The sequence below is a fragment of the Rhinoraja longicauda genome, chromosome 7 (assembly GCF_053455715.1).
Source record: "Rhinoraja longicauda isolate Sanriku21f chromosome 7, sRhiLon1.1, whole genome shotgun sequence".
In the NCBI taxonomy this organism is placed as follows: Eukaryota; Metazoa; Chordata; class Chondrichthyes; order Rajiformes; family Arhynchobatidae; genus Rhinoraja; species Rhinoraja longicauda.
In genome coordinates, this window is record NC_135959.1 from 42,201,197 (window position 1) to 42,229,196 (window position 28,000).

Here is a 28,000-nt window from a genome sequence, read left to right on the forward strand (position 1 = left end):
GGAGAGGAGTTTTTCATTTGGTAGTATGCCCCGTTTAATTTGGGCATCGTATTTTTAACAAGAAAGTTGACAGAATTAGTCAGTTTTATTACCAGAGAAACATATCAAAAACAATTTTGATGGAACAGTGAACTATTTTGAATGGGAACAAGAAAATAAAGGTTCTCCACCAAGAACCTATTATTAGAAATATTTCTTGAACTTCTATGCTATTTTTAACACCCTTATTTTTGAACTCTAATGCAACATTTTATTTCAGATATCAAAAATTTGCTAAAATAAATCAGTCTGGCAAGTTAATCAGCTCTGTTGCTATTGAGAATATATATTCAGTCCACGGAATTTCTGTATGCTCAGAAATGATATCATTAATAAAACGCAATAAATTATGAGGATCGGGATCATGAATTGCTCGTATTATACAGCATCTGTGCTGAGAAGATACAGGTTGCGATCTTGGGCAGAACTCTGAAGAATGACCTGCTAAAGAAAGTAACCATATTTTCCCCCTCAAATGCGCCAAACTCTTTCTCACATGGCCCATATCCCTCTAAACGTTTCCTGTCTAAGTACCTGTCCAAATGTCTTTTAAATGTTGTTTGTAGTACCTGCCACAACTATCTCCTCTGGCAGCTTGTTCTATATACCCACCACCCTTTGTGTGAAAAAATTGCCCCCTCAGGTTCTTATCAAATTTCTCCCCACTCCCTTAAACCTATGTCCTTTGGTTTTTTATTCCCCACTCTGGTTAAAAAAGCTCTGTGCATCTATCCAATGTATTCCCTTAAGATCTTTCAGTCCTCTACAAAATCATCGCTTACCCTCCTGCGCTCCAAGGAATAAAGTCCTAGCCTGCCTTACCTCTCACTATAGCTCAGGCCTTCGAGTCCTGGCAACATCCACGTAAATCTTCTCTGCACCGTTTTCAGTCTCTGTGTGAAAAAGTTGCCCCTCAGATTCTTATTAAATCTTTCCCAGCTCACCTTAAACCCATGTCCTTTGGTTCATCATTCCCCGCTCTGGGTAAAAAAGCTCTGTGCATCTATCCAATATATTCCCCTTATGTTATTTTAGACCTCTACAAGATCATCGCTTACCCTCCTGCGCTCCAAGGAATAAAGTCCTAACCTGCCTCACCTCTCACTATTGCTCAGGCCTTCGAGTCCTGGCAACATCCTCATAAATCTTCCCTGCACTGTTTTCAGCTTAACGCCATCTTTCCTATAGTAGGGTGACCAAAACTAAACAAAAACACTGCAACAATTTTGTTAACAAATATTGTTAACAAATTTATTTACAGTTCAAATAAAAAGAAAAATTTCACTTAAATATACAAAAAATAAAACTATTCATGTAAATACCAGTAAACACTGTCAAAACAATGTTTGCTAGCGATTTCTTAATTAACAATTAAACGTGAATGGCCACACTTACATTGCATTTCGAACCATCATTAACAGACCCTCAGTAGTGAAACCAGAACAAAATAAAGTGTCTAAGAAAGCAAGTTTACACATTTATACACAGATTCTGAAATTTCCAAAGTTGAAACAAATCTTTGCCAAGCGCGGATCAGGCGCACATTACTCATTGTGTTACAACATGGGAACAAAAACCATTTTAAGTTCAGACCAACAATACTGTCATGTAAACAATGATTCTTTCCTTCACTATTTTGAGGAGCCTACATTTCCTAGCAGTTTTCAAAGAGGTTTTCATCAAAGTTGGGCAATTCGTGATCTCCTGCTAAAGAGTTAAGAGTTGAAATGGATAATAAATCTACTAACATGTCATCCTTAATAGGACTCTCAAACGATGACGTGTGAATGTTGGTTATGCTGGTGAACTCATCTTTGTAAGCTTGTTGTGGCATAGTTGAAGCTGAAATAGGTGATGTGAGGTTATTGTTTGCTGTTCCTGAACCTATGCTGTAGTTAGTACTCAGTTTACCATTCGCTATTCCACCTGTTGGTGGTTCACCATATCGCAAGTCATCAGGTTTCATGCAGGTAAATGTAGTGGCCGTGGTCGGAGTGAAGAGTTCTGCAAGCAATTCATCGTGGCTTGGGCTACTGCTCAGTGATGCATTAGAGCTGGTACAAACAGCTCTGTCTTCAACTCCAGACTGACCACAAAGATCGTTCAAAAAGTCATCATACATCAGGTCTCCGTTATTATTTGCAAGGTTTAATGATTGTCCAGCGCTCAGATATTCGCCACATTGATTAGTCTTCATTTGCTGGTCAAGAGATGCCAATTGATTTTTTTTGGTTTGAAGTTTTTTCAGTAACTTCAGACGGAGCTTTTGGGCTTTGGAATCCATGTTATTCAGTTCCGTTTTATCAACTGGGATTAAACTCTGATGGTTCACGTTATAAGTCCCTGTCTCGCACATCGGGGAATTATTAAATTTTGATGAATTAGAAAGATATGTTTTATTTAAAGTATGGGCACCCATAGATATTTTCTTGCAGTTGTCCTTCATATTACTGAATCGTTGAATATTGTTATTCTGCACACAGGTACGGTTTGGAGTACTTAAATCTGGAGATTCAGGTGGATTTTTGATGGCCATTTGTACAGATAGTTGGGTATTTTTGCTTTTAAATCCATCATAATGCGCCTTTGCAGAAGACTTTGAATTTGTCACACCGGGCAAACCACTCCTTTGAGTATTCCCAACTTCTTTCTTACTTGTTGTTCCAGGTTCATTGGTGGCCAGAATTGAAAGATGACGGTTCAACAGATTCTTTCCCCAGCCAACAGTGAAGTTTCGTTTAGCTACTGCAGTCTGGGGAATGTGAGTCGGTGATTTATTTGCAGCAGGTGTTTTTGCAGTTGGAGATGTCGAGATCTTATTGCAATGCCCCTTCTGTATTTTGACGTCAGACTTTGTCGTGATCTCCAAAATTCCAGATGGGATTACCATTCCTTCTTGACATTGAACTGTTCGGTTTTTTACTGTTGAATCTCTTTGTAATATTGCTGAAGGAATATCAGCTAGGTCAGTGTCTTGGAGTTGCAATGATCGGGATGGACTAAATGGCATTTCAAACTGCAAAATATGTTTTTGAGTCGTATCAGAATTTGCAATAGTTTGAGCAATTTGACATTCTTCACTGGAATAATGTACTTCACCAGGAGGGTGGACAGAGACATTACAGTCAATAAGTGGTGCATTTTGTAACTGCTGACAATCTGGTATGAACTGAATGTTGTCCAATGGGGTCCCTTCATCATCCAGTTTAATCTCAACAAGATTCGGTGTTCTCATCGCATCATCTTCCAGATGCCACAAATCGGTCAAGAAATTATTGTTTGAAGTTCCCTTTATATCGTTTTCCTTTACACAATCCACATTTGGTGCACTGATTATTTGTTTATCTGGTGCACTAAACGGAGCAGTACTAGTTAATGTTATTTCACTGGGTGGTTGCACATCAGAGGAAGTGGCCTCACTCCTTAAGGATGGAGCATTAAGCCCAGTTACAGATGAAGAGTCACCATGTGGCATGGTATTCCTGCGAGTTGCTTTCTCAAAGTCGCTCCTTTCCCAGATGATAATATGGACTTCATGGGCAGGCACTTCTAATGTTGAACGTCTAACACAACTGAAACCTTGCAAATCATCACACTGAAGCCATGAACCTATAAGAGCAGATAGAAATGAAACTCATTTTACTACAAAAATGATTCCACTTGTTTAGAACGAGAAATTAATTACATGACCAAAAAAATATTAATACCACCGTTAGAAAATACAGGCAACATGGGGAAGCAGTGGCAGAGTTGCTGCGTGATCCTGATTAAGGGTGCAGTCTGTACGGAGTTTGTAAGTTCTCCATATGATCGCATGGATTCTCGCCAGGTGCTCCGGTTTCCTCCCACACTTCAAAGACGTACGGGTTTGTAGGTTAATTGGCCTCAGTAAAAATTGTAAATTGTCCCTAGTGTGTAGGATAGTGCTAGTGTACGGGGTGATCGCCGGTCGGCACAGACTCGGTGGGCTGAAGGGACTGCTTTTGCACTGTATCTCTAAAGTCTAACATGACCCAACACCTTGAGACAAGTTCAATTTTTAAACAAAAATGCAGCTCATCAAATTTGCTGAAAACTGATCTAATGTGCATGCTTATGTCACGGGTAATATGAATGTAAATACATTTTTCATACTAAAAGCAAATTGCAACATTCATGGTTGTATAACTAAAAAGCCACCAAACATAAGATTTGTGATTTTAGGAATGGGAACAGAGTATAAGAACAAAGTACCAACTATAAATGTTAAATGTTCTGCATTGATTTGTGTACACTATTGAGAAAATAAAAATCAAAGGAGGTTGCCATTTAGGCTATTCAGTGCTTATCACCTGTTTCACAACAAATCCAGGTAGTACCGCTTCCCTGCCCTATGTCATGAAAATTGCACTGAAAATTCTACCCACCCCCACCCCATTTATATCCTTTTTTTTATTGAATCATACGGTACGGAAACAGGCCCTTCAGTCCAACTAATCCATGCCAACCAAGATGCCCCATCTTGTCCCATTTGCCCATGTTTAACCTGTATCCCTAAAAACCTTTCCCATAAATGTATCTGTCCAAGTGTCTTTTAAATCGGGTAGATCGGATAGATGCCCAAAGTAGGGGAATCGAGAACCAGAGAACATAGTTTTAAGGTGAGGGGGAAAGATTTAATAGAAACTTGAGTGGTAACTTTTTCACACAAAGGGTGGTGGGTGTATGGAACAAGTTGCGGGAGGAGGTAGTTGAGGCAGGTACCATCGCAACGCTTAAAACATTTACACAGGTACATAGATAGGACAGGTTTAGAGGAAAATGGGCCAAATGCAGGTGCGACTAGTATAAATGGAACATGTTGGTCGGTGTGGTCAAGTTGGGCCAAAGAGCCTGTTTCCACGCTGTATGACTCCGACACTATAAACGCTGCAAATTTTCTTTTCAACATTGGAACTGAATTAGTCTGCACCACTACCCCCAAAGTGCATTTCTGACCCCTACTATTCAACACATACTTCCATTCTATGCTCCCAAACCCTTCCGTCAATAAAACAGAACATCATTTTAACCTTCACGATTTAAAAAAAAAATCAGATTGCTTTGCAACCTCTGCTGTTCCAAGAACAAACAGCAAAACCCACTCTCTCCAGTCGGACCGCATAACTAAAGTTGCTCATCCTTGGGATTATTTTGGCAAATCTTTTCGGCATTCTCTCCACAGCCTTCACATTCTTCCTCTAGTGTGGCAACCACCAATGGGCACAATTGGCCAGTTGTGACTGAACCAATGCTTTACAATGGTCCATTGTGACCTACTTGGACTTGTGCTGAAACCTTTCCTTCCTGCTTTTATCACCGCTCTTGAAATGTGCTCTGCCACTCTCGCTGAACTGTGGCCCCATCTGTTCTTGTACCTCTTTTGAAATGCTTTCTATTTTATAAGGCCTCTTAATTCACCTCCCATATTTTACACTTCACACGTCTCAGCATTAAATTTAATCGGCTATCTCTCTATTACCATCATGCTCACAGTTCATTGCAACTTCAAATTCGGTATCATCTGTCAACTTGGAAATTATGCTCTGTAAACTCAAGCACCTGATATAAAAGCAATGCAGTTTTCTCACTACTGACCCTGGGGAACGTCACAGAATATTTCTCCCAGTCCAAATGTCAAATGGTCCTAACAAGGACGAAACACAAAAGACTGTAGAAGCTGAAAGCTGGATCAAAAGATAAGCTGCTTGGAAAAACTCCAGGTTATTTATATAGATTAAGAAAACCAATCATAATGTCGATCGCAATATTGCTTCAATGGCATCCTACATCATAGTTAGATCATTCATTCATCAGTACAATTTTCTATGCATACAATACCTCTGATATAAATGAAACCATTTATTTCCTTTATCCAAATATTATGGCATAATATTCAATTCCTTTTGAATACACAATACATATGTTGCAGTATCAACCCTTACTGTTCACCTCTTCAAAACAAAACCATACATAAGATTCTCCACCGTTGTCTGGATCCTTGTGTGAATTGAACTATAAATGCTGGTTTATACCAAAGATTGACACAAAAGGTTGGAGCAATTCAGCGGGACAACATGCTGCCTGACCAGCTGAGTTACTGTAGCTTTTTGTGTTCATTCCTGTTTGGACTTCTACATTCAAGTGATAGATTGAATCAATGATTGATTGAGAGATACTGGATGGAAACAAGCCCTTCGGCCCACCGTATCCGCGACACCCTTCGATTCAAACTAGTTCTGTATTATCCCAATTTCACAATCACTCCCTACACACCAGGGGCAATCTGAAGAGGCCAATTAACACAAACCCTTTGGGTTATGGGAGGAAACCGGAAGAAACCCATGCAGTCACAGGGAGAACATGCAAATACCACCTAGACAGTATCCAAGGTCAGATCTCATTCATAAAGTTAATAAAACTAAACAAAGAGCCAATCAGAATCATATAAATAGTAATTGCACAATTTACTCTACAAAACATCCTACACAATACGTCTGCAGAAAATCACTCAATCATCCAAAAAGAAAATCCCTGCATTTTATAGATTACATTATCCATCTATGACCAATTCCTCCAGAATAAGCCATTTCATTTACCTTTATTCTTCTGCCTCATTGCTTCCACTATCCTTCTGAGATATGGAAGCAACATTTATTTTTAAATGTCCAGTTTGAGGGCAGTCAACATTTAGATCATGCGGACTTGTTTGTAACCAAGTTAATCTTTGATATATAAGAATGAAAGGGCAGCACAGTGGCACAGCAGTAGAGTTGCTGCCTTGCAGCGCCAGAGACCCGGGTTCAATCCTGACTATGGGTGCTGTCTATACAGAGTTTGTACGTTGTCCGTGATCGCGTGGGTTTTCTCCAGGTGCTCCAGTTTCCTCCCACACTCCGAAGACACTCCGAAGATGTGTCTGTGCGTAGGTCAATTGGCCTCTTCAAATTATCCCTAGTGCGTAGGTTAGAATCAGTGTATGGGTAACTTACTCGGTTGTCCGAAGGGCCTATATCCACACTGTATCTCTAGATTAAAGAAAGCTTACAGCCAACATGGAGAACCTTTCACCTCAAATTTCCCCTTATTCTACCAAATACACGATAACACTGAGAAAGTTATAAACCACCATTACATTTTGCCATGACAGCTAAGTTAAAAATAATTTAAATATTGAGAGATATTATCTGATTAGTTCAATAGGTAGTAGCGAAGGAAAGTTTTTGTGCTGGTGAACACTTGGGCACCTTTTATAAGTGGAATATCTAAATTCTACTTAGAAGAACTGCTGGAGGAGGTAGCTGATGCAGATACTATAATAGTATAGTCAGATACATGGATAGGAAAGGTTTAGAGGAATATGGGTCAAACACATGGAGGTGGGACTAACGTAGATGGGGCATCTTAGTTGGCATGGGCACCTTGGCCTGAAGGGCCTGTTTCTGTGTTATATGACCGCAAGAAATTGCAGAGAATTGTGAACGTAGCCCGGTACATCACACAAACCAAGCTGCCTTCCATTGACTCCATTTACAGTTCACGCTGCCTTGGCAAGACTGCCAGCATAATCAAGGACCAGACTCATAAGGTCATAAGGAATAGGAGTAGAATTACGCTATTTGCCCCATCAAGTCTACGCCATTCAATCATGGCTGATGTATCTCTCCCTTCTAACCCCATTCTCCTGCCTTCTCCCATAACCTCTGACATCTGACTAATCATGCTCCCTCTTTTCCTCTCTCCCATCAGGCAAGTGGTACAGAAGTGTGAAAACTCCATATTCAGGGAGTTTCTTCCCAGCTATCCTCAGGCAACTGAACCATCCTATCACCAACTAGAGAGCAGTCCTGACCTACCTCGCACCTCACTGGAGATCCTTGCCCTATCTTTAATCAGACTTTACTGAACTTTATCTTGCACTAAATGTTATTTCAATAACTTTATCCTGTATTTGTACATCGTGGAGTACTTGATTGTAATCATGTGCAGTCTTTCCACTGACCGGATAGCGTACAACAAAAAAACTTTTCATTGTACCTTGGTACACGTGACAGTAAACTAAACCAAACAAAATGCTCAAAACAGTGATTCTACCATATATCTGTAGTTATCAGATGTGAACTGCCCTGTTCTGGGAAAGGAGATTGGAAGTTCCATGACTCACGGGCAGCGGTGAGTGACTATTCAAATAATTGCCACTGCATCTACAATTTGAAGAACCCTTTTGTGTTTTTTTTTGTTCATTGCCAATAAATGCATACATACATGCCAAATGTATAAATGCATACATACTTTTTAGGAAAATACTATTCAAAACATTGACGTCAAGCCAAAAAACACAACTCATACCATCAGAATTCCGAATCCACGTGACAAAGTGCTTCATATTTGGTAAATATTGAATAATAGAGCAGATTCTGTACAAGCATCCTTCAAAGTCAAATCCAAAAGCATCCAAGTCTATATGCGGTGGACCATCCATAAAATGTAGCATGTATATTGAGGAGATCCTAAGGGAAATCAAAAATTATAAAAAAGTTCCAGAAACATAATTGTAATAGGTTTATATTTATGAACAATATACCTACCGTTCTATGTGCATTTTCCGCCTTTGATCTTTATCTTGACATTTATTGCAGGGCGATTTATGAACAGCATTCAGCGGATGCCAATCTGAATCTATTTTTGTAAATGTAGTCAAGGTTTTTGTACACCTATAAACAAAAACCTACCATAAGCCACGCGTATAAAACATTTCTATATAAAAAAGCCTGATCTACACCCTAGGTCTCAGATTATTAGGTGAGTGCATATTGTTATTTTTAAAGACAATTTATTGTGAAATAAATTAGCCTCCATTTGGCATCTTCATTATTTGCTCTTAACGATAAGAAAACACAAAATACCGCAAAACACAAAGTGCTGGAGTAACTCAGCAGGCCAGACAGCTTCTCTGGAAAACAAGGATTGGTGATGTTTTGGGTCGAGTCCCTTCTTCTGACTCAACTCAAAACATCACCAATCTATGTTCACCGCCTGACCTGTTGAGTTATTCCTGCACTTTGCGTCCTTTTGTGTATTAATCAGCATTTGCGATTCCTTGTTTCCTTTCTCCAGAGATGCTGCCTGAGCCGCTGTTACTCCAGCATTTTGTCTCCATCTTTGGTATAAACCAGCATCTGCAGTTCCTATCTATACAACAAATTTGCTTGGTTTGGCATTTCTTAAAGTAATTGAACAGTCATGGAGGCATATAGCAGGGAAACAGGCCCTTTGGCCCAATTTGCCCTTGCCGATCAAGATGCCTTCTGAGTACTTTTGTTTTTTTTGGATGTGATCAAAATGAATAAAAAAAACACAATGATAAACGATGACGCTCAAAATGGTTAATTCCTGGACAGATGGCAGATATTGGCAAATCATTTGAATTCTTTAAACAGGTTAAGGAACAAATGATGCAGAATATAACAACAATCAAGATATCGCAATCCATAAATGGGAAATGAAAAGAGCCTCTTTCCACAACATGGCAGAATAGGATATGGAGCGCAAAGAGCCAGTGTGAATGAAGCCCGTTATTTGGCACCATCTTCCTCCATGTTTTTCTGAAGATGTTCAGACAACTGGCCTGTTTAGCCAAGAATCAATCAAATGCAGAAAGATTAGAGGTATTTACTGCATAAATAACTTAAGAGGCCAAGACATTGGGTGATTTTAATGCAGAGGTTGATAGGTTCTTGATTAGTAATGGCATCAATGACAGGAGAATGGAGTTGAGGGGGAAAATAGATCAGGCGGAGTAGACTCAATGGGCCGAATGGCCTAATTCTGCTCCTATATTTTATGGCCTTATGACATATAATCATAGAGGGTTAGGGCTCAAATGGGATTGATACAGCACCACATTTCAATTGAAATAGGTCTCATTACTCTTAGACTCAGTTTTACTCATGTAATTACTTGTTTTGTAACTTATTGAAATCCACCTTTTATGCAAAATTGTATACATTTTGAATCCATAATATGAAACATTCTACACTCATCTGAATTTCCAATATCCAGGCATAAATCTCTGAGAATAAAATCAGTGGAGGAATAACATTTTACAGGTGTTTGCAGGATGAAATTACTGGTTATCCATATTGTAACATGGAACAAATTAAAATACACCAGCAACACAAGTTAAATTTTCGTTTAAAAAATACACTTGCCTCTCATCATATTTGTAGCCACACTTCATACATTCAAAACTCCAAATATATGTTTGTATAAAAAGCATCTCAATAAAGGCATCCTGCTTTAGGAGAAGTGGGAAAGCAAAGACTGGGCTGTCAGGTTTTCCTGAAAAAGACATTAAAAGATTAGGTCTATTTTTTTTCATATACTCCATTTGATGAAGTAGTTGTATGTCAGGAACAGCAGCTTTAATGATAGCCAGCAATATTTCATTTGGGAGAGCACTAGAAATAGACCAACAAAAGAGGAAAATAATGCAGTATGAAGAATAATGTGGTTCAGTATAGTTTAATTAAGTTTAGTTTATTATTATTGTTGTGTGAATGAGGTACAGTTAAAAGTGTTTTTCTTGCATGCTATCCAGTCCATGAAAAGGCTATACATGATTACAATCAAACTGACCACAGTGTTTAAAGGAGTAGAGCGATTGTAACAAATGATTGCAGATTGGTTTCCGGGACCAGCACGCAAAGAGTCGCCTGGCTTCGGCACCATCAGAGTTCACAAACATGTACTGAATGAAGTCCAGAACAAGACACCCAAGGCCACAATTGCATAATTTAATTAGTCTGCACCATTATACTAACTAAATTGGCACTAACTTAATATGTTGATTATTAAAAGATGAGATAGCACATTTTCAATTAAAGATATAGGGTGGCTCCATAGCAATTTCCTATCCAAAGGGTTAACAATTGGATCCAAAAACATTATTGAGGCAATGGGATTTTAAACTAAATATAAACAGCCGATCGAATTTGTTTGATCCTGGGCTCCTTACACTAAAATCATGGGTGGTGCTTTTACAATCAATACCCAGGAATGGGAAACAGTGACAACTTCTTGCTGGATACAACTGGCGTGGATGTCAAGATATGGCAAGGGCTATAATTGGATAGAAGGAGTGCTGTAGATTGACAAAGCTAAATAAATACAAGTTATTTTAATTTGATCTGCACTGGAAAAGTAATCTGGGTGAAGGAAAAAAACTACTCCAATTTTCCAATACTCCAACTATCCACCGGGTGGCACCATCAGCGATGGCAGCCTCGCCATCTGTCTTTCTTGTTATTTTTAGTGTGCTTTAAAAGTATATGTTAATGTCCTCTGGTTTGTTTTATGTGGGGGGGGGGGGGAGGGTCCGAGGAAACTTTTTTCAATCTATTACCTTGCCGGATATGCGATTGTTTTCTGGATCGTATCTCTGGTCGCTCTGCAGCCTAACATCATGGTGCTGGCAGCCTTGCTCGGGACTGACTTTGAGCCCCACTCCGGGGCCGTGAACTTACCATCGGAGCCTGCGATCCCTTGCCTGGGATAGACGCTCCAACCATGGCCTGCGGATTTCACCATCGAGGAGCTCGCAATCTCGGGTAGAGGCTGATGGGGGGAAGCTCCAAAGTCACAGAAGGTTTGACCAGCCCCAACCCGAGATCCGGTCGCCCGGCACGGGGGAGCTGAGATTCCCCCCGATGCGGGAGTTTGATCGCCCCGATGCAGAGGGCCCGACCGCCGGCTATGGGAGCCAAGATCGTCCTATTAACGGAAGGTTCGAGGCCCCCGACCCCGAGAACAAAGAAGGGAAGAGATTGAACCTTTTTTGCATTCCATCACAGTGAGGAATGTGGGGGAGTCGCTGTGGCAGGTGTTCATGTTAAAATTTTATTTGGGTGTCTTGGTGCTCTTTATTGGTATGACTGTATGGCAAATCAAATTCCTCATATGTTGCAAAGCATACTTAGCTAATAAAGTACTATTATGATTATTACGATTTTTTTAATATCCCCTTTCCAAGGACAAGCAACAAATACTTTGAAATGTATCTATTTTGTGACTACATAACTTCATTGCAGGCCTGACTGAGTAATCTAACCTAGATCAAATCAGTAATAGTACTGGTAGCATCAGTATTATCACAATTAAGAAATGGGCATAGGGTAAATGCAGTCTTTTTTCCCCAGAGTAGGGGAATCAAGAACCAGAGGACAGAGGGGAATGATTAATAGGAATCTAAGGGGCAATATTTTCACATCGAGAGTGGTGGCTATATGGAACGAGCTGCCAGAGGAAGTAGTTGATGCAGCTAATACAACATTTAAAACAGATTTGGATAGGTACACGGACAGGAATGGTTTAGAGGAATGTGGTCTAAACACGGGCAGGTGAGATTGGTGTAGATGACGCAGCTTGGTTGGCATAGGCAAGTAGGGCCTGCTGTCGTGCTGTATGACTCTGACTCATTTCCAATATTCTTCTTTAGATAAATAGCCCTAATGTTGAAATTATCAATAGGGACATCGGTTTAAAAAAAGGGAGAACCACCAAAAGAACCACTCCTCCACATTAAAAAGAGGAAAATACTAAACAGGAAAAAGACAGACATGGTTCAATCTTAGACCAGCTAAGGTTCAGGAAGAAAGCTGCTGCATCAGTTTATGCTTTCATTTGGATATTTTTACGTAAAATAATATGAATGTTACTGTAAATAATTCCAGTGCAGCACCATCTGTGAGCCATCATAGGTCAGAAAATTAATTTGAATATAAAAATATTAGAGGGAACATTTATTATAGGAACCCAAATTAGTTTATTACCTAATTCGCATCTCAGCTTTGGTTGAAGCAAATTGAAGAATCTCTCCCGGATATTGTTCAGTATTAATTCTATCTGAGCAAGCAACTGAGGAGGAATCTTCCATAAACCATCAGCTGCAAAAATAATTTAAATCAATTTAAGACAAAGTACAAAACAATTGATGCACCTAAAATTAATTACATTTTTGTTTCTGCGTTATAAAATTGGACTCAAAACAAGCACATTTTCAGAGAAATATCTAATAATTATAACCATACAATGTAGACCGTTATTTCCCCCCTCCACCAATCATAGTAGATATGGTAATACAACAAACTGCAGATGCTGGAGTAACTCAGCGGGTCAAGCAGTATCTCTGGACAACATGGACAGATGACGTTTCATGTCAGGACTCTTCAGATTGATGAACATGGCACTAATGAACTAATGCTTTATAATAGGGATGCTAAAAATAAAATTGTTCATTTGCAACTGAAACTCTCATCCATGCCTTCCTTGATTTAACATTTATTATTTCAATACATTTCGGGCCAGTCATCCACCCTTTATATTTAAAAAAATTGTCAACACTCTACTCATACCCTAAATCATATAAACAAATGATCATCCATCATGTCTGTATTCAATTATTTTAAAAGCTCCTGGTCCACTTGCACCTCAATTTTAGATTGTCTTGGAAATTGAATTGGGGACAAAAAGATAATATATTCTTTAAAACTTTCACTGCACTAGCATTTGATCATGTGTACTAATATTTAATTAAGTGGCTCTGTGCACATTTTTATTTTGGAAGGACAAAGTGTGGGTACGGAGGCACTGCCCTAGAGTTGCTGCCTCACAGCGCCAGAGATCCAGGTTCAATCCTGACCACGGGTGCTGTCTGTAAGGAGTTTGTACGTTCTCTCTGTGACCACGTGGGGTTTATTCAGGTGCTCCGGTTTCCTCCCACATTCCAAAGACGTACAAGTTTGTAGGTGATTTAGCCCTCTGTAAATTGCCCCCAGTATGTAGGACGTGAAACTGGGGTAACAGAACTAGTGTACAGGTGATCGTTGGTCAGTGTGACACGTTGGTGGGATGAAGTGCCTGTATCCACGCTGTATCTCTAAACTTAAACTAAAGACAAATGAGAAATAAAAGGTGGCAATATACAGTGCCTTCCATAATGTTTGAGGCAAATTCATTATGCTACTATCAGCAATTGTATCATCAATGAAGATAAGTGAGCCAGTACCCTCAGCGCCATGCATGCCCAGGCCAATAGGCCATAACACCCCCACCACCGGATTTCACAGATGAGGTGGTATACTTTGGATCTTGGGCAGTTTCTTCTCTCCTCCATACTTTGCTCTTGCCATCACTCTGATGGCTCTTGCCATCACTCTGAGAACTGTGGTTGCTCTTTTAAGTACTTCTTGACAAACTGTAACCTGGCCATCCTATTTTTGCAGCTAACCAGTGGTTTGCATCTTGCCTCTGTATTTCTGTTCATGAAGTCTTCTGCGGACAGTGGTCATTGAACAATCCACACCTGACTCCTGAAGAGCGCTTTTGATCTGTTGGACAGGTGTTTGGGATTTTCCTTATTGTAGAGAGAATTCTTCTGTTTTCAGCTGTGGAGGTCTTCCTCTGGCCTGCCTGTCCCTTTGCAATTAGTAAGCTCACCAGTACTCTCTTTCTTCTTAATGATGTTCCAAACAGTTGATTTTGGTAAGCCTAAGGCTTGGCTGATGTCTCTAACAGTTTTATTCTTGTTTCTCACTCTCATAATGGCTTCCTTGACTTTCATTGGCACAACTTTGGTCCTCATGTTGATAAACAGCAATAAAAGGTGCTGAGAGCTCTCTTATACCTGCATGAAGGAGGCAATTAAACACACCCGAGCAATTACAAACGCCTGTGAAGCCGTGTGTCCCAAACATTATGGTGCCCTGAAATGGGCGGACTATGTATAAACACTACTGTAATTTCTACATGATGAAACCAAAATGTATAAAAATGGCTTTTATTAAAATCTGGCAATGTGTTCTTTAACCACAAGTGATTTTTTCTATTTCAAATCTCAAATTGTGGAGTACAGAGGCGAATAAATAAATGATGGGTCTTTGTCCCAAACATTATGGGGGGCACTGTATCAATATTAATAGGTACACTCGCAAGAAATAACCCAAGGCTCAAGTGAAGTCCATTTGAATGCAGGTTAAAAAATAACAAGGGGAAGAGGGCACTGGGATGAATAGCGCTTTTGAGCACCACCATCCCTCGACCCAAACACCCATAAAGTAGCCATACTACAGGAATTAGACATACAGTGCCCTTTGCCCACCGAGTCCACACCGACCAGCGATTACCCTGTACACTAGCAATATCGTACACAAGGACAGTTTATATTTTTATCGAAGCCAATGAACCTACAAATCCATACGTCTTTGAGAGTGTGGGAGGAAACTGAAGCACCCGGAGAAAACCCACGTGGCCACAGGGAGAATGTACAAACTCTGTACCGACAACACCCGAAGTCAGAATTGAACCTTACAGCTCTGGCGCTATGGTAGCAACTCTACCGTTATGCCACTGAGCCGCCCATTGGTTTAAATCAAACAAATTACGAATAAAAAAACAGTAATTATGGGAGACTTCAATCTTTATGTGGATTGGGTTAATCAAGTGGAATGGGAACCGACAATAATGATCTGGTTGAGTGCATTTGAAATAATTTCCGGAACCAAGACATTATGGAACTGAGCAGGCAACAGTCTATCCTGGATCTAGCAATGGGTAATTAGACAGATTTCGTAAATGACCTTGGGATAAAAGATCCCCTGAAATGTACTATTATCAGTATGATAAACAATTTTCATGATTTGAGAGAGAAACAACTGTGTTTAACAAATAAATTATGATAAAATGAGGTTAGGTTTGGCTAATAGATTGGCAGGAAAGATAATATGGAAGGACAGATATTTGTAATTTAAGGCAAAAATGTATCCTAATAAAGAGGAAAGTTTCTACAGGTGGGATTGTTTGACGGCACTGGGCCTGCATTCGCTGGAGTTTAGAAGGATGAGGGGGACCTCATTGAAACTTATCGAATAGTGAAAGGCATGGATAGAGAGGATGTGGTGAAGATGTTTCCACAAGTGGGAGAGTCTAGGACCAGATGCCATAGCCTCAAAATAAAACGACGTGCATTTAGAAAGAAGATGGGGAGGAATTTCTTTGTCAGAGGGTGGTGAATATGTGGAATTCATTGGCACAGCAGGCTGGGGAGGCCAAATCAATGGTTATTTGTAAGGTAGAGATTGATATTCTTGATTAGTACGGGTGTCAGGGGTTACAGGGAGAAGGCAGGACAATAGGATGTAGAGGGAAAGATAGATCAGTCATGATTGAATGGTGGAGTAGACTTGATGGGGCAAAAGGCCTAATTCTGCTCCTGCAACTTATGTTCTGCCACAAATGGAGTAAGCATCCAATCTTAGCTGCTGTAACTGCAAAGGGATACAAAGGCATTGAAGAGGAGGCAGAGATCTACTAGACTAGTTCCTACGAATGAGAGTCTGATGTTATACGGGAAGCTTAGAGAAGCCGAGAATGTTTTCCTTGAATTTAGAAGGTTGAAAGACATATAACAGAGGTGTTCAGAATAATGAGCATTCAATACAGAATAGAGAAACTGTTCCCTTTGGATGGAGATCAATAGATACATCAGTCTTGATTCCAAGCCCATCAAATTTTTGTCAGTGTCAATCTTTCCTTTGGTCACATAAATGTCCAAATTATGTACCAACTTTTCAATTCAAATGTTTCAACTTTGTCACCCCTTTTGCTGAATTCTTCACACATTATCAAAGTATTTCCTTAGATAGATCTATCATGCTGTGGTACATGAAGCTTTCACTTACAGTTGAGAATACAAATGTATTCAAAAAGTTTATTTCAACTTCCCCCAAAAAAGGGTTGTTTGCAGGAATTAGGTTTTCCTTTGTACAAGACATGGATTTCGCTGATCATCATCAGTGTTTCAAAGCAAGTGAACATAACATAAGTGTAAAATCAGAACTGTTTGTGTACTGCAGCACAACATGGATGACCAATTACCTCAATTTATACATACACAATTCACAACTTTTCTACCCTTGAGTTTCATAATTTGCAACTCTATCCTTTCGGGCTCACACCTGTCTCTTCATCTCTGGCCTTTGTCCAACAATCTGGCTATCAAATAACCCCCTCGCCTGTGTTCACCTACTGGTGGCCATGCTCTGTCCTGCCCCTCCTGTCTCTCAGCTTTCTTATAATAAAGGTGAAGTGATTCGATCCGAAACGTCACCAATCCATTTTCCCCAGAGATGCTACCTGACCCGCTGAGTTACTTGAGCATTTTGCTCAAAGTAAAATGCTTTTGTATAAACCAGCAGCTGCAGTTATTACATAGAAGACCGATAATCACTTCCTACCTGTTCCACAACATTGGCTGTTAGACAGTAGTGCACATGCCTGGTCATACTCAGTGCATAGTTTCTTAATTGGAGATTCCACTTCTGTTCCTAGATTGGTTATGACATTTCGAAGTACTTTCGAATGGACCAGAGCTGTTAAGATGCAGTCTAGCCAGCAGAGTGCAGCCGTGTTCTTCCACTGAAGAATGAATTGTTCGATAGACAATTCCTCTTTAGGAACTTCCAATCCAGAATGTTCAGATTCAGTCGATGGCTCCTTTCTTTTGCCACATAATTGTCCCAGAGCCACATGAATTGGCTCATTTGTGATACCTGTACCATGCACATCAGCAGAATTAACTGCCTGATGATTGCTTCCATTATTTGAGTAAGGACTAAAGTTGTCTATTTTATTCCATCTGCTGGTTGTAAACTTAAAAGCACTTTCCTTGGATAGACTACTGAAACTATCCCAAGTGCCTTTGTTACTACAATTCAAAGTCTTTTGTCTTTTCACATTCTGTTTGGACGATTGAATCAGCAAGCTTGATTCATATATGCTCTCCCCACTATAAAGTGATTGAAGGCTTGGCAAGGTGGATGAAGTTAGGATCTCATTCAATGGTTTACATCCCAAAGGAAAGAAACACTATAAAGAAAATAACACACTTTCACTTAAAAAGCAGAAACATTAGTGACTCAACAAATGTCAGAACTGACACCACAAAATTTGTAACAATCAAATGTCAGATTAGTCTGCTGGTATAGATGGAAAATAATTACATATATTTTTTCTAATTCTAGATTAATAGAGTAATTACAGAAAGATCCAGGGGATGCAATTAATTACCAGCACCGACAATACTAAAAAAATTGACTTTGAAAAGATGGCCAATTTGTATTCTATTAGCTTGATGACATGCAAAATAATCTAGCTCAAATCACCTCCCCAAAATATTAAACAATTCACTAAGTAAACAAGGAACTGCAGATAGTTTATGAAAAAGGACACAAAGTGCTGGAGTAACTAAACAGGTCAGGCAGTAGTTCTGGAGAGCATGGATAGACGACATTTCGCTTTGAGACCCTTCTTCGGACTTCCAGAGCCCGAACAAAGGCCCCGACCCAAAACGTTGCCTATCCATGTTCTCCACAAATGCTGCCCGACCCGTTGAATTACTCCAGCACTTTGTGTCTGTCTTTAAAATAAATTCGATAATATTCAGTACCTGTGGATTTGCACAAAGAAGAATGGATTCTTCAAAGCTGATACCATATCTACGTAGGACCTGCCGTTTCCCTTTTGCTGCACAAACTGGACAATATTCATGCGGATCTAGTGAAGTACTTTGAAAAAACTGCACATAGAAACAAAAAAGGGGAATCAAGAAAAAAAACTGTTTACAGTAAAGAATTTTATTGGGAAAAAAATCAAAGTGAAATGTTTGATGCCATCCATCATGTCAAGACTGAATAGAAACTTAAACCCATTTAATATAGTGTTTTCATTCATTCTAATGAAAAAGATTACTTATACCAAGTTTATTTTCGTATTCTGGTTCTCATTTGAAAACAAATCATGGATGTCCTCAAGTGTATTTTGTAATGATCACTCAGAGGAATACCATTTTACCATGTTTTCACCTCAGTAAAATCTTTCGCCATAACACTTTGTGCAAGATTTCCGTGTCACTATGCGTGAGCTTAGAATGTTCCACAATTCTTGATCTTTTCCAGAAATAATAATAGATCAAAAATAATTTAGAAGTGTAATAAAATTTAGAACTTTGTGCAGTTGACAGAGGAATAAACAGTTTTACTGACTTTTCCCAAATACCCCACCGTGTGGATGGAAGACACATTTATATCAGTGCCTGGACCACTCAGAGGCAAACAAGTCTTGGTCTTCTGTCTATCCATCATGCTGGCCCATAGGCTAACCTTTACCATCTCACCGGTGATCTGAAGCACATATCAGGAACTTCTCAGATAAAGCTGTTAAAATAAAAGTTGAAGATATCATTAGCGGATATCCAGAACCTTACCGTAGATTCCTAGATTGCAAATGGCAATACACTTAAGCTACAATACACAGGCACAAATTTAAAATAATCATTTGGTATGTCATATTTTAAATATTAGTTCCATATGAATTGAAACCTAGCTATCAGCACCTCACCAGAGTTTTAACTTGAAAATGATCAATTACCATTGTAAGAATATTGGTAACTCAGTTTTAGTTTAATAAAATTGATCCAACTAAAATATTATTTGCTTATAGAATATTGAATAAAATTCACTAAATTTGCAGAAGCCCTGTGCACAGAATATATAACTAAATAAACATATGCTTACTGAATCTAAAAATCATACACTAATACTTGCCATGGCAATTTTTTGGTGATTATTACTTTTCATAAGTATGGTTGACAAAAACATCCAAATTGATAAACAAAATTCAGCAAGTAATACTGTCCAAAATATTGTATGCATCTTTCCAATGCACAGGAGCAAGTTTCAAAATAACATTAATAAAACTGAAAAGACAAGATAGTTATCAACGGAAGCTTGTTTCATGGAACAAAGTTAGGCACAATGATCCTAATTACATCGAGGGCTTTCAGAACAGAAATGCGAGACAAAAAATCTTAATCATATTGGAAACTTATCTGAAAATCACATGGGTAAAAAAGCATAGGAAAATCTCAGTCTTTCCTGCAAACACTTTTATTCATTTCAACCATGTTATATGAGGTTATAACAATAACTACAACAGAGGCTGCATCCTCCTGAGTTATTAACTCATTGTTATGCTGAGATTTCTTCATGAAAATGCTGACATGGTCACTAGATGCAAAGACCAATGCGCACAGAGAATAATCAACATACTGCGAATCTGATAGGTCAGAATATGAGTTTTTAAAAAAACCCACAGCAAATCCCAGAAATATCAACATATTAAGTAACACCTGTGCAGAGCTGGTAACTGTACTGGAAAAAGAAATTTTAAGATGCCAAAAAATGTGCAGGGTGGAAAGAGCAAAATTCATCGCAAGTGAAAGGGAGGAGGCTAAATGGCAACGAGGGAGTGCTGCAAGGCAAAAATGGTGAATAGAAATGAAACAAGAGGAGTCTAAAGGGAATTACTAAAATATGTGAACTTTATGTTATTTGGAAGACTATTACATTTAGTTAAAGAAAGAGATGCTTTCTTTATTTGCTTTTATGTCAAGCTTCATTGCAATGGTTGAGGGAGAGCACGTGGGAATAGGAGTTGAAGATAAAGTTACAATAGCAATTAAGCAACGTGCCAACCATTTCTGTATGGGTTCACATAAGGATTTGTCTTTTCATTGGGGAACTGAAGGACAGTTTTCTTTTTTAAGTATTGAACAAACATGCAATTTGTATATCATTGGGAATGAGTCACAGTGGGAATCCTTCTATAAGCATAGGAAAGAGTAGAGAACCAAAGGGGTTACATTAAACCTTTATACATTGCTGGTTAAGCCACAGCTGGAGAACTGTGGATAATTCCAGGTACAAAACAAAAAGATTTTGAATTGATGCAGGTAGTTTATCGATATGCTGTCAGGGCTCGGAAACGGAAGCACGAGTAGGTCATTCAGCCCTTTGTGATCACAAGAGTATGACCAAAGCTGATCTGTTAAATCGGCACGAGTTTTCGCTCCTATGCCAAATCTGTTGATTCCCTTAATACACTCAGCAACTGAGCATCTACAACCAAAAGTAGAAATATCCACATTAAATAATCTCTGCGTGAAGATTTTTCTTCTTTTTTCCATTCTGAATGTTTGGAACAATGACTTCAGGTGTTAGAACTGATGTTAAGAGAATCTTAATTTCCCCCATCTAACCTGTCAAGCTAGACAAGAACTTTGCATCTATCAATGAGATTAGCTCTTATTCTTCTGAACCTGATGGTATAGGCACGTTTGCTTAATCTCACCTCAGGACAATCTGCTAACATCCTAGAAATGCTCTTTTAGAGTAGGCCACTGACAAGAGGTCAAGTCTAAAATCACTAGCAAAAGATCTAGGGGCTGGAAGTAGAACATTGCCAAGATCTGGACTGTCCTCCGAAAAAGCCAATGGAAGTTTATGGAATGAAAATAAAATAAAATGAATTCTAAAAGGCAAATTAGGACAGCTATTTTAGGATAGTCAACTTAAAAGGGGACTGGGACAAGTGGCATGACATAGGGACAGAGAGAACACAGAGTGCCAGAGTAACTCAGCAGGTCAGCTAGCATCTACAGACTCCATAGGAACAGGCATCTGGATTGTGGGGGAATAGGAATTGTCAATGTTTTGGAGCAAGACTGCATCAGGATTTTGACCGGAAACATTGACAATTCTCTCCCTCCCTACTCCCTCTGCTGCATGACCTGCCATATTCCTCCCAATAGATTGTATTTTTTGCTCCAGATCCCAGTATCTACAGTCTCTTCTGTCAACATTTAATTGCTGTTCTTTTGGCCAGTTAGAGAATGTCAACCCAAACAAATTATCTTTTGTTAATTTATTAAGCACAATCCTTTTATTTTTAAACAAAATAAAACCAAATATCATAAACCATGTGCCCTCATTTCCTGCATTCTTAAGAAAATGTTACGTTTTAGTTCACAGAAATCTGAACACGTTCTATTTTCAGATTTTTGAATAACTTGGAAGTGTTATACCAAAATAATTAAACAATTGCAATTAACATTATCAAAACTGAGTTTTAAAAATCACTCACCTTAAGAAATGCAAAAATTTGTCATCTGTATCCTAATTTCATTCGTCTTCAGTCAGTAATAAATAGTGCTGCCAGTTAGACCAAATATCAAGTAACAACTAATCAACTCAGCTTTAAATTAATTTGATGCACATTGGGAAAACAAAAAGATTTATATGATATAGAAATGCCCAGACAATATATGATCAAAAATCTCATGATTTGCCATTTCACAAACTCCATCTTTTGAAAATTTGCTCCATGATTTACCATGTTTACCATAAATGACCTATCCCGGAAAACCGCGCAACCAGTAATCTTTGCCGAAATTCTCTAAGTTGTCTTTATTTGCAATTTGTTACTGATTGACCAAGAGGACAAAGCTGCTGAGCCATTCCAAAGAGTTGCCACACTGGAAGCTTTTTCCAACTGTAACCAGAGATTGTGCAAACACCAAAAATGTGCTTTATCTTGCACTATACTTTATTCCCTTTATCCCATATCTGTACACTATTAACCGCTCAATTGTAATTAGTAGGAAAAAAACTGCAGATGTTGGTTTAAATCGAAGGTAGACACAAAATGCTGGAGTAACTCAGCGGGTCCGGCAGCATCCTGGAGAGAAGGAATGGGTGATGTTTCGGGTCGAGATTGACTGGATTGGATAGCACACATCAAAATGCAAAAAACATGTGACAATAATAACAATTTTTTTTAACCAATGGGAATCTTGCACCACAAGTACAGATCGGATCAATCTGGAATAACTGAAGAACTTTAAAATAAAAGATCGATTTCAAAGTTTCACAAGTTTTATTTAATTCATATTCCACAATGTTGACCTCTTCCTATTTATGAACAAAGTTATTTGATTTATAATGCTGACAGAATATTTGTTGAAATTAATCACTAGTTTAGTCACCTGTACATTCATTTTAAAAACTACTAAGACCAATTAGACTGGCCATGACAAAGCAATTATGTTGCCGGATAATGTTGATATTATTATGAATCGAAAGAAATATTAACAAAATAATAAAATCTACAAAATAGTGTAGTTCAAAATATGAATGATGCAGCCATGAGAGAACCAGGTGAAATTGAACACAAAACACAACGTGCTGGAGGAACTCAGTGGGTCAGGCAGCATCTGGTGAAGGTATGGACATGCGACATTTCAGGTCAGGACACTTCTTCAGTCGGGGGGGAGGGGGCTGAATAAGGGGGGGTGCTCAAGAAAAGAGGGTGGAAGAAAGGGGAGGAGCTAGAGAAGGTGAGAGGTTGGACAAAGCCTCCAAGGTATCACAAAATGCTGGAGTAACTCGGCAGGTCAGGCAGCATCTAGGAGAGAGGGACTGGGTGACGTTTCGGATCAAGACCGTTCTTCAGACTGATGTCAGGGGGGCGGGACAAAGTTGCTTTGTCCCGCTCCCCTGACATCAGTCTGAAGAAAGGTCTCGACCCGAAACGTCACCCATTCCCTCTCTCCTAGATGCTGCCTGACTTGCTGAGTTACTCCAGTATTTTGTGATACCTTCGATTTGTACCAGCATCTGCAGTTATTTTCCTACACTACAAAGCCTCCAAGAGTTAGGTGGAAACAAGCAAGAAAAGGCGTGAAATGTAAAGCTGGGAGGGAGAGATGTGGGTGGCAGGGGATGAGGGGAAATAAAAAGAAGAAATGGCAAATGGGAACGAGCAGGGTGACACGGAGAGAAATTGTGGGAGAAATGGGAGCATATTGACGGGGGGGGGGGGGGGAGGTTAGTGAAAAAAAGATGGGAATGCGGAAGCATTACTTGAAGTTGGAGAGTTCAATGTTCATTCTGTTGGGACGCAAGGCCCCAAGTAGAACATGGGTGGAACAAGGTTGCATGTGGTCTTACACTGACAATGGAGTGGGCCAAGGACAGAAAGATTGGTATGGGCATGGGAATGGGAAGTTAAACTGGTTAGAAACTGGGAGATGACACAGGCCTTGATGGACAGGGCACAGGTGTTTGGCGAAACAGTCACCTAGTCGAAGGTTGACCTCGCCAATGTAAAGGAAGCCACACATTGCGAATACTGAATGCAGTAGATCAGGTTTGGAGAGGTGCACTTGAATCTCTGTCTGACATGGAAGGGTTGTGGGGGTGCCTGGATGGAGGAGAGGGAAATGGTGTAGGAACAGGTATGATATCTTCCACGATTGCAAGGGAAAGTGCCTGGCGATGGATTGAATGGAAAGGGATAAGGAAACTAGAGTTGCAGAGGGAACAGTCTTAACTGAATGGGAAGATGTGACTGAGTGGTAATGGGATCACGTTGAAGGTGATGAAATTAACAAAGCTGGACCTCAATTAAAATTTTTAAGTGTCATTTCCAAACTCTTTGTAAATCCAGATGTAATACTAAAACCCAGAGCCCACGATTTCAAGAAAGAACCCATGATTGAAAAAAAGACCCAATTAAATTTAACTCCACTATCTTTCAAATTTAATACCACCTTGGATCACCACTTTTCATATAATGTAAACAAGAAACACAAAGTGGCCCACTTCAATGATGCAGTTTGGTTTTGTTATTTTGACATGGACAAACAGGAAAAAGATTAATAAAATGTAAGCAAAATATTCAAATTCAGAGGGGCAACCTTAGAATGTCAAAAAAAACAGGCTAGAATGCCTGCACGAAATATCAGAGCACAAAAGAATGTTTTGGATGAGAACATTGTCAAGGAATAGATAATGTGGACTGGCGATTGAATATAATTTGAAGTTTGACTTAACTTATCTACTGTGCAAGATTATTAAACCACCAGGAAAAATCCAGTAAAAGAATGAAGGTATATAAACAACAGATATAATCCCTAAATGAATTAAAGCCACGGTTATTTTTCATCCCATATCTAGTATAGTATAGAACTTTATTGTCATTCGGTATTGACATTATGTTAACCCGTTACCCTAAGAACACTTCACTTTCAGCCATAGCACCAATTTTACCAAAAGTAGGTGGGGTGAAAATTAAAACCACAGTCAAATGGTTCCTGAGGCATTGAAGCACCTTTGATGCGATGGCACTGATGCATTAAAAGTCTTTACTCTCAAAATGTCAGTCTCGGTTCAATAATGCAAAATAACGCAGAAATACAGAGAATCTGCTCCAGCATCCCAGGCACCAGCACCCTAGTCTGTATGAGTGAATGAATCACAAATTTCAGAATTTGTGGAGTTCCAGAATTCAAAAGTTCCAAATGTTTATTTATTTGGAATTAGCGGCTTACCTTATGAGAGGTTGGGCAGAGACATGAAGCATCTTTATTGCGTAGTCACTGATGTATTAAGAAAACAGTTGTCGGTCTCCAAATCTTTATCTAGGTTCATTAATGCAAAATAGTAACATTAAGTACTGAGAAAGGAGCATCAACACCCATGCTTTGTATGTGAATGAATGGCAATTTCAGAATTCATGGAAAAATCGATGAATCAAGGGGGGGGGGGGGGGGGGGTGTGAGGGGGACTGGGGAGCTGGAGAGTTGTGGAGTTGATGGAAATCTGGTAGGTGGGGGCTGAATAGATAGGGGGGGTCACTGAGGGATACAGGGCATTGATGGGAACTGGGGAAGGTAAGGGGAATTGGGGGGGCTGATGAGAGATGGGGGGGTTAGGGGGATTTGATGGGAGCTGGGGGGGGGTGTTGACGAGGGGAGTTTTTGGGGGGCGGGGAGAGTTGATGGGTGGGCAGGGGAGTTGATGGGTGGGCGGGGGAGTTGATGGGGGGGCGGTGTGTTGACGAGGGGAGTTTTTGGGGGGCGGGGAGAGTTGATGGGGGGCGGGGGAGTTGATGGGGGGGGGCGGGGGGAGTTGATTGGAGCTGGGGATTGATGGGAGTTGGGGGGGGAGAGGGGTTGATGGGAGCTGCGGGAGTAACACTGATATCTACTGGCCCTCCCATCACCCCTCTGCCCACTATTACCCCTCTCCCTCCCTTATGTTAACCCATGTTACCCTTCTCACTCACATTACCCCTTCCCTCCCGTTAACCCGTTACTACTCTCCCTTCCTCACCCCGTTACCGCTTTACCTCCCGATACCCTTCTCCTTCTCGTTAACCTTCTTTCGCCACTTTACCCTTCCTCCCCATGTTCCCCCTCTCCAACCCATCTCTCCTCATTATCCTTCTCCCTCCCGTTACCCCCCTCTCTCTCTCTCTCGTTTCCCCCTCTCTCCCCGTCACCCCTTCTCTCTCTCCCCCCATTACGCGCTCTCTCTCTAATACTCCCTCTCCCCATAACTCCCTCCATGTTTCTCTACCCATTACCCTACCTATCCCTTCTCTTTCCCCATCACCCCCTCTCCCGTTCCTCTCTCTCCCCTTTACCCCCCTCTCCCCCCCTTACCCTACCTATCCCCTCTCTCTCCCCTCCCCGTTAACCCCTCTCCCACCCGTAACCCTCGCTCCCCATTAACCCCCTCTCCGTTACCGTATCTACCCCCTCTCCCACCCCGTAACCACCTCTCCCCGTTACTCCCCATCTCTTTCCCCATTACCTCTTCTCTCTCACTCCCCCTCTCTCCCCATTACCCTCTCCCTCTACCCGTCACCCCCTCTCTCTCCCCATTACCCCCTCTTTCTCCCCTCGTTACCTCCCTCCCCCTCATTATCCCCTCTCTCCCATTACCCTCTCTCCCCCCGTTACCCCCTCTCTCTCCCCCTCTCCCCCCATTACCACTCTCTCTCCCCATTACCCCCTCTCTCTCCATTACTACTCTCCCCATTACCCCTTCTCTCCCCAGTACCACTCTTTCTCCCTATTACTCTCTCTCTCGTTACCCCCTCTCCCCGTCACCCTGTCTCGCTTCCCTCTCCCCATTACCCTCTCTCTCTCTCCCCATTACCCCCTCTCTCCACGTTACTCCCCCTCTTTCCCCGTTACCTCTTCTCTATCACTGCACCCCTCTCCCCATTACCCCCTCCCTCTCCCCACTACTCCCCCTCTCCTTCCCCGTTACACCCCTCTCCTTCCCCGTTACCCCCTCTCCTTCCCCGTTACCCCCTCTCCTTCCCCGTTACACCCCTCTCCTTCCCCGTTACACCCCTCTCCTTCCCCGTTACCCCCTCTCTTTCCCCGTTACCTCTTCTCTCACTCCCCTCTCCGTCACCCCCTCTCCCCATCACCCCTCACTCCCCATTACCCCCCTCTTTCTCCCCTCGTTCTCTATCTCCCCCTCTCCCCCATTACCCCCTCTCCCCGTTACCCTCTCCCTCCCCATTACCCTCTCCCCATTACCCCCTCTCTCTCCCCATTACCCCCCTCTCTCCCCGTTACTCACTCTCTCCCCGTTACTCACTCTCTCTCCCCGTTACCCACTCTCTCCCCATTGCCCCCCTCTCTCCCCGTTACTCACTCTCTCTCCCCGTTACCCCATTCTCTCCCCGTTACCCCCTCTCTCCCCATTACCCCCTCACTCCCCATTACGCCGTCTCTCCCCCTTTACCACTCTCTTCCCATTAGCCCCTCTCTCCCCATTTCTCCCTGTCCCCCGTTACCCCCTCTCCCCCGTTACCCTCTCTCTCCCCATTACCCCCTCTCTCCCCATTATCCCCTCTCTCTCCCCATTACCCCCCTCTTTCTCCCCTCGTTACCTCTCTCTCCCCCTCTCCCTCTTCCCATTAGCCCCTCTCCCTCCCCATTACCCTTTCTCCCCATTACCCCCTCTCTCTCCCTATTGCCCCCTCTCTCCCCGTTACCCCCTCCCTCCCCCATTACCCCCTCACTCCCCATTACGCCGTCTTTCCCCCTTTACCACTCTCCCTCCCCATTACTCCCTCTCCCCCCCCCCCCCCCCGTTACCCCTCACGCCGGCTCCTCGCGGCCTCTCGTTGCGCCGTCAATTCCCACTTCCGGGAGTGGCATTACACATCCGGTGCCGGCGCTGCACGG

The 28,000-nt window shown here is 41.0% G+C and overlaps 1 protein-coding gene across 5 annotated transcripts; it reads right to left on the reverse strand.

Moving 5' to 3' along the window:
• Positions 1-113: 113 nt before the first annotated feature.
• uspl1 (ubiquitin specific peptidase like 1) lies at positions 114-28,000 on the reverse strand. Of its 5 annotated transcripts, none has more exons than XM_078402368.1 (11): positions 27,911-28,000; positions 25,340-25,429; positions 22,093-22,160; positions 19,155-19,325; positions 18,560-18,688; positions 17,349-17,979; positions 12,888-13,001; positions 10,269-10,398; positions 8,646-8,771; positions 8,407-8,567; positions 114-3,648 (listed from the first exon to the last, which is right to left on the reverse strand). In XM_078402368.1, the coding sequence occupies exons 4-11, from the start codon at positions 19,278-19,280 to the stop codon at positions 1,694-1,696; spliced, it is 3,372 nt and encodes a 1,123-aa protein (XP_078258494.1). In that variant the 5' UTR covers positions 19,281-19,325; positions 22,093-22,160; positions 25,340-25,429; positions 27,911-28,000; the 3' UTR covers positions 114-1,693. The 5 variants fall into 5 exon arrangements, with proteins under 5 accessions (XP_078258494.1, XP_078258492.1, XP_078258491.1 ...); XM_078402366.1 differs by having other exon boundaries at positions 22,093-22,203; XM_078402365.1 differs by lacking the exon at positions 22,093-22,160.

What these genes read in the sequence shown, in the direction of transcription:
- uspl1 (XM_078402365.1), bottom strand. Translation starts at nt 19,280, where the DNA reads ATGGTAAAGGTTAGCCTATGGGCCAGCATGATGGATAGACAGAAGACC. An exon ending in GGCTACAAATATGATGAGAG is followed by an intron (nt 8,772 to 10,268) that starts GCAAGTGTATTT and finishes TTTTGTTTATAG; the next exon opens with GTGTACAAAAACCTTGACTA. An exon ending in CGGAAAATGCACATAGAACG is followed by an intron (nt 8,568 to 8,645) that starts GTAGGTATATTG and finishes GATTTCCCTTAG; the next exon opens with GATCTCCTCAATATACATGC.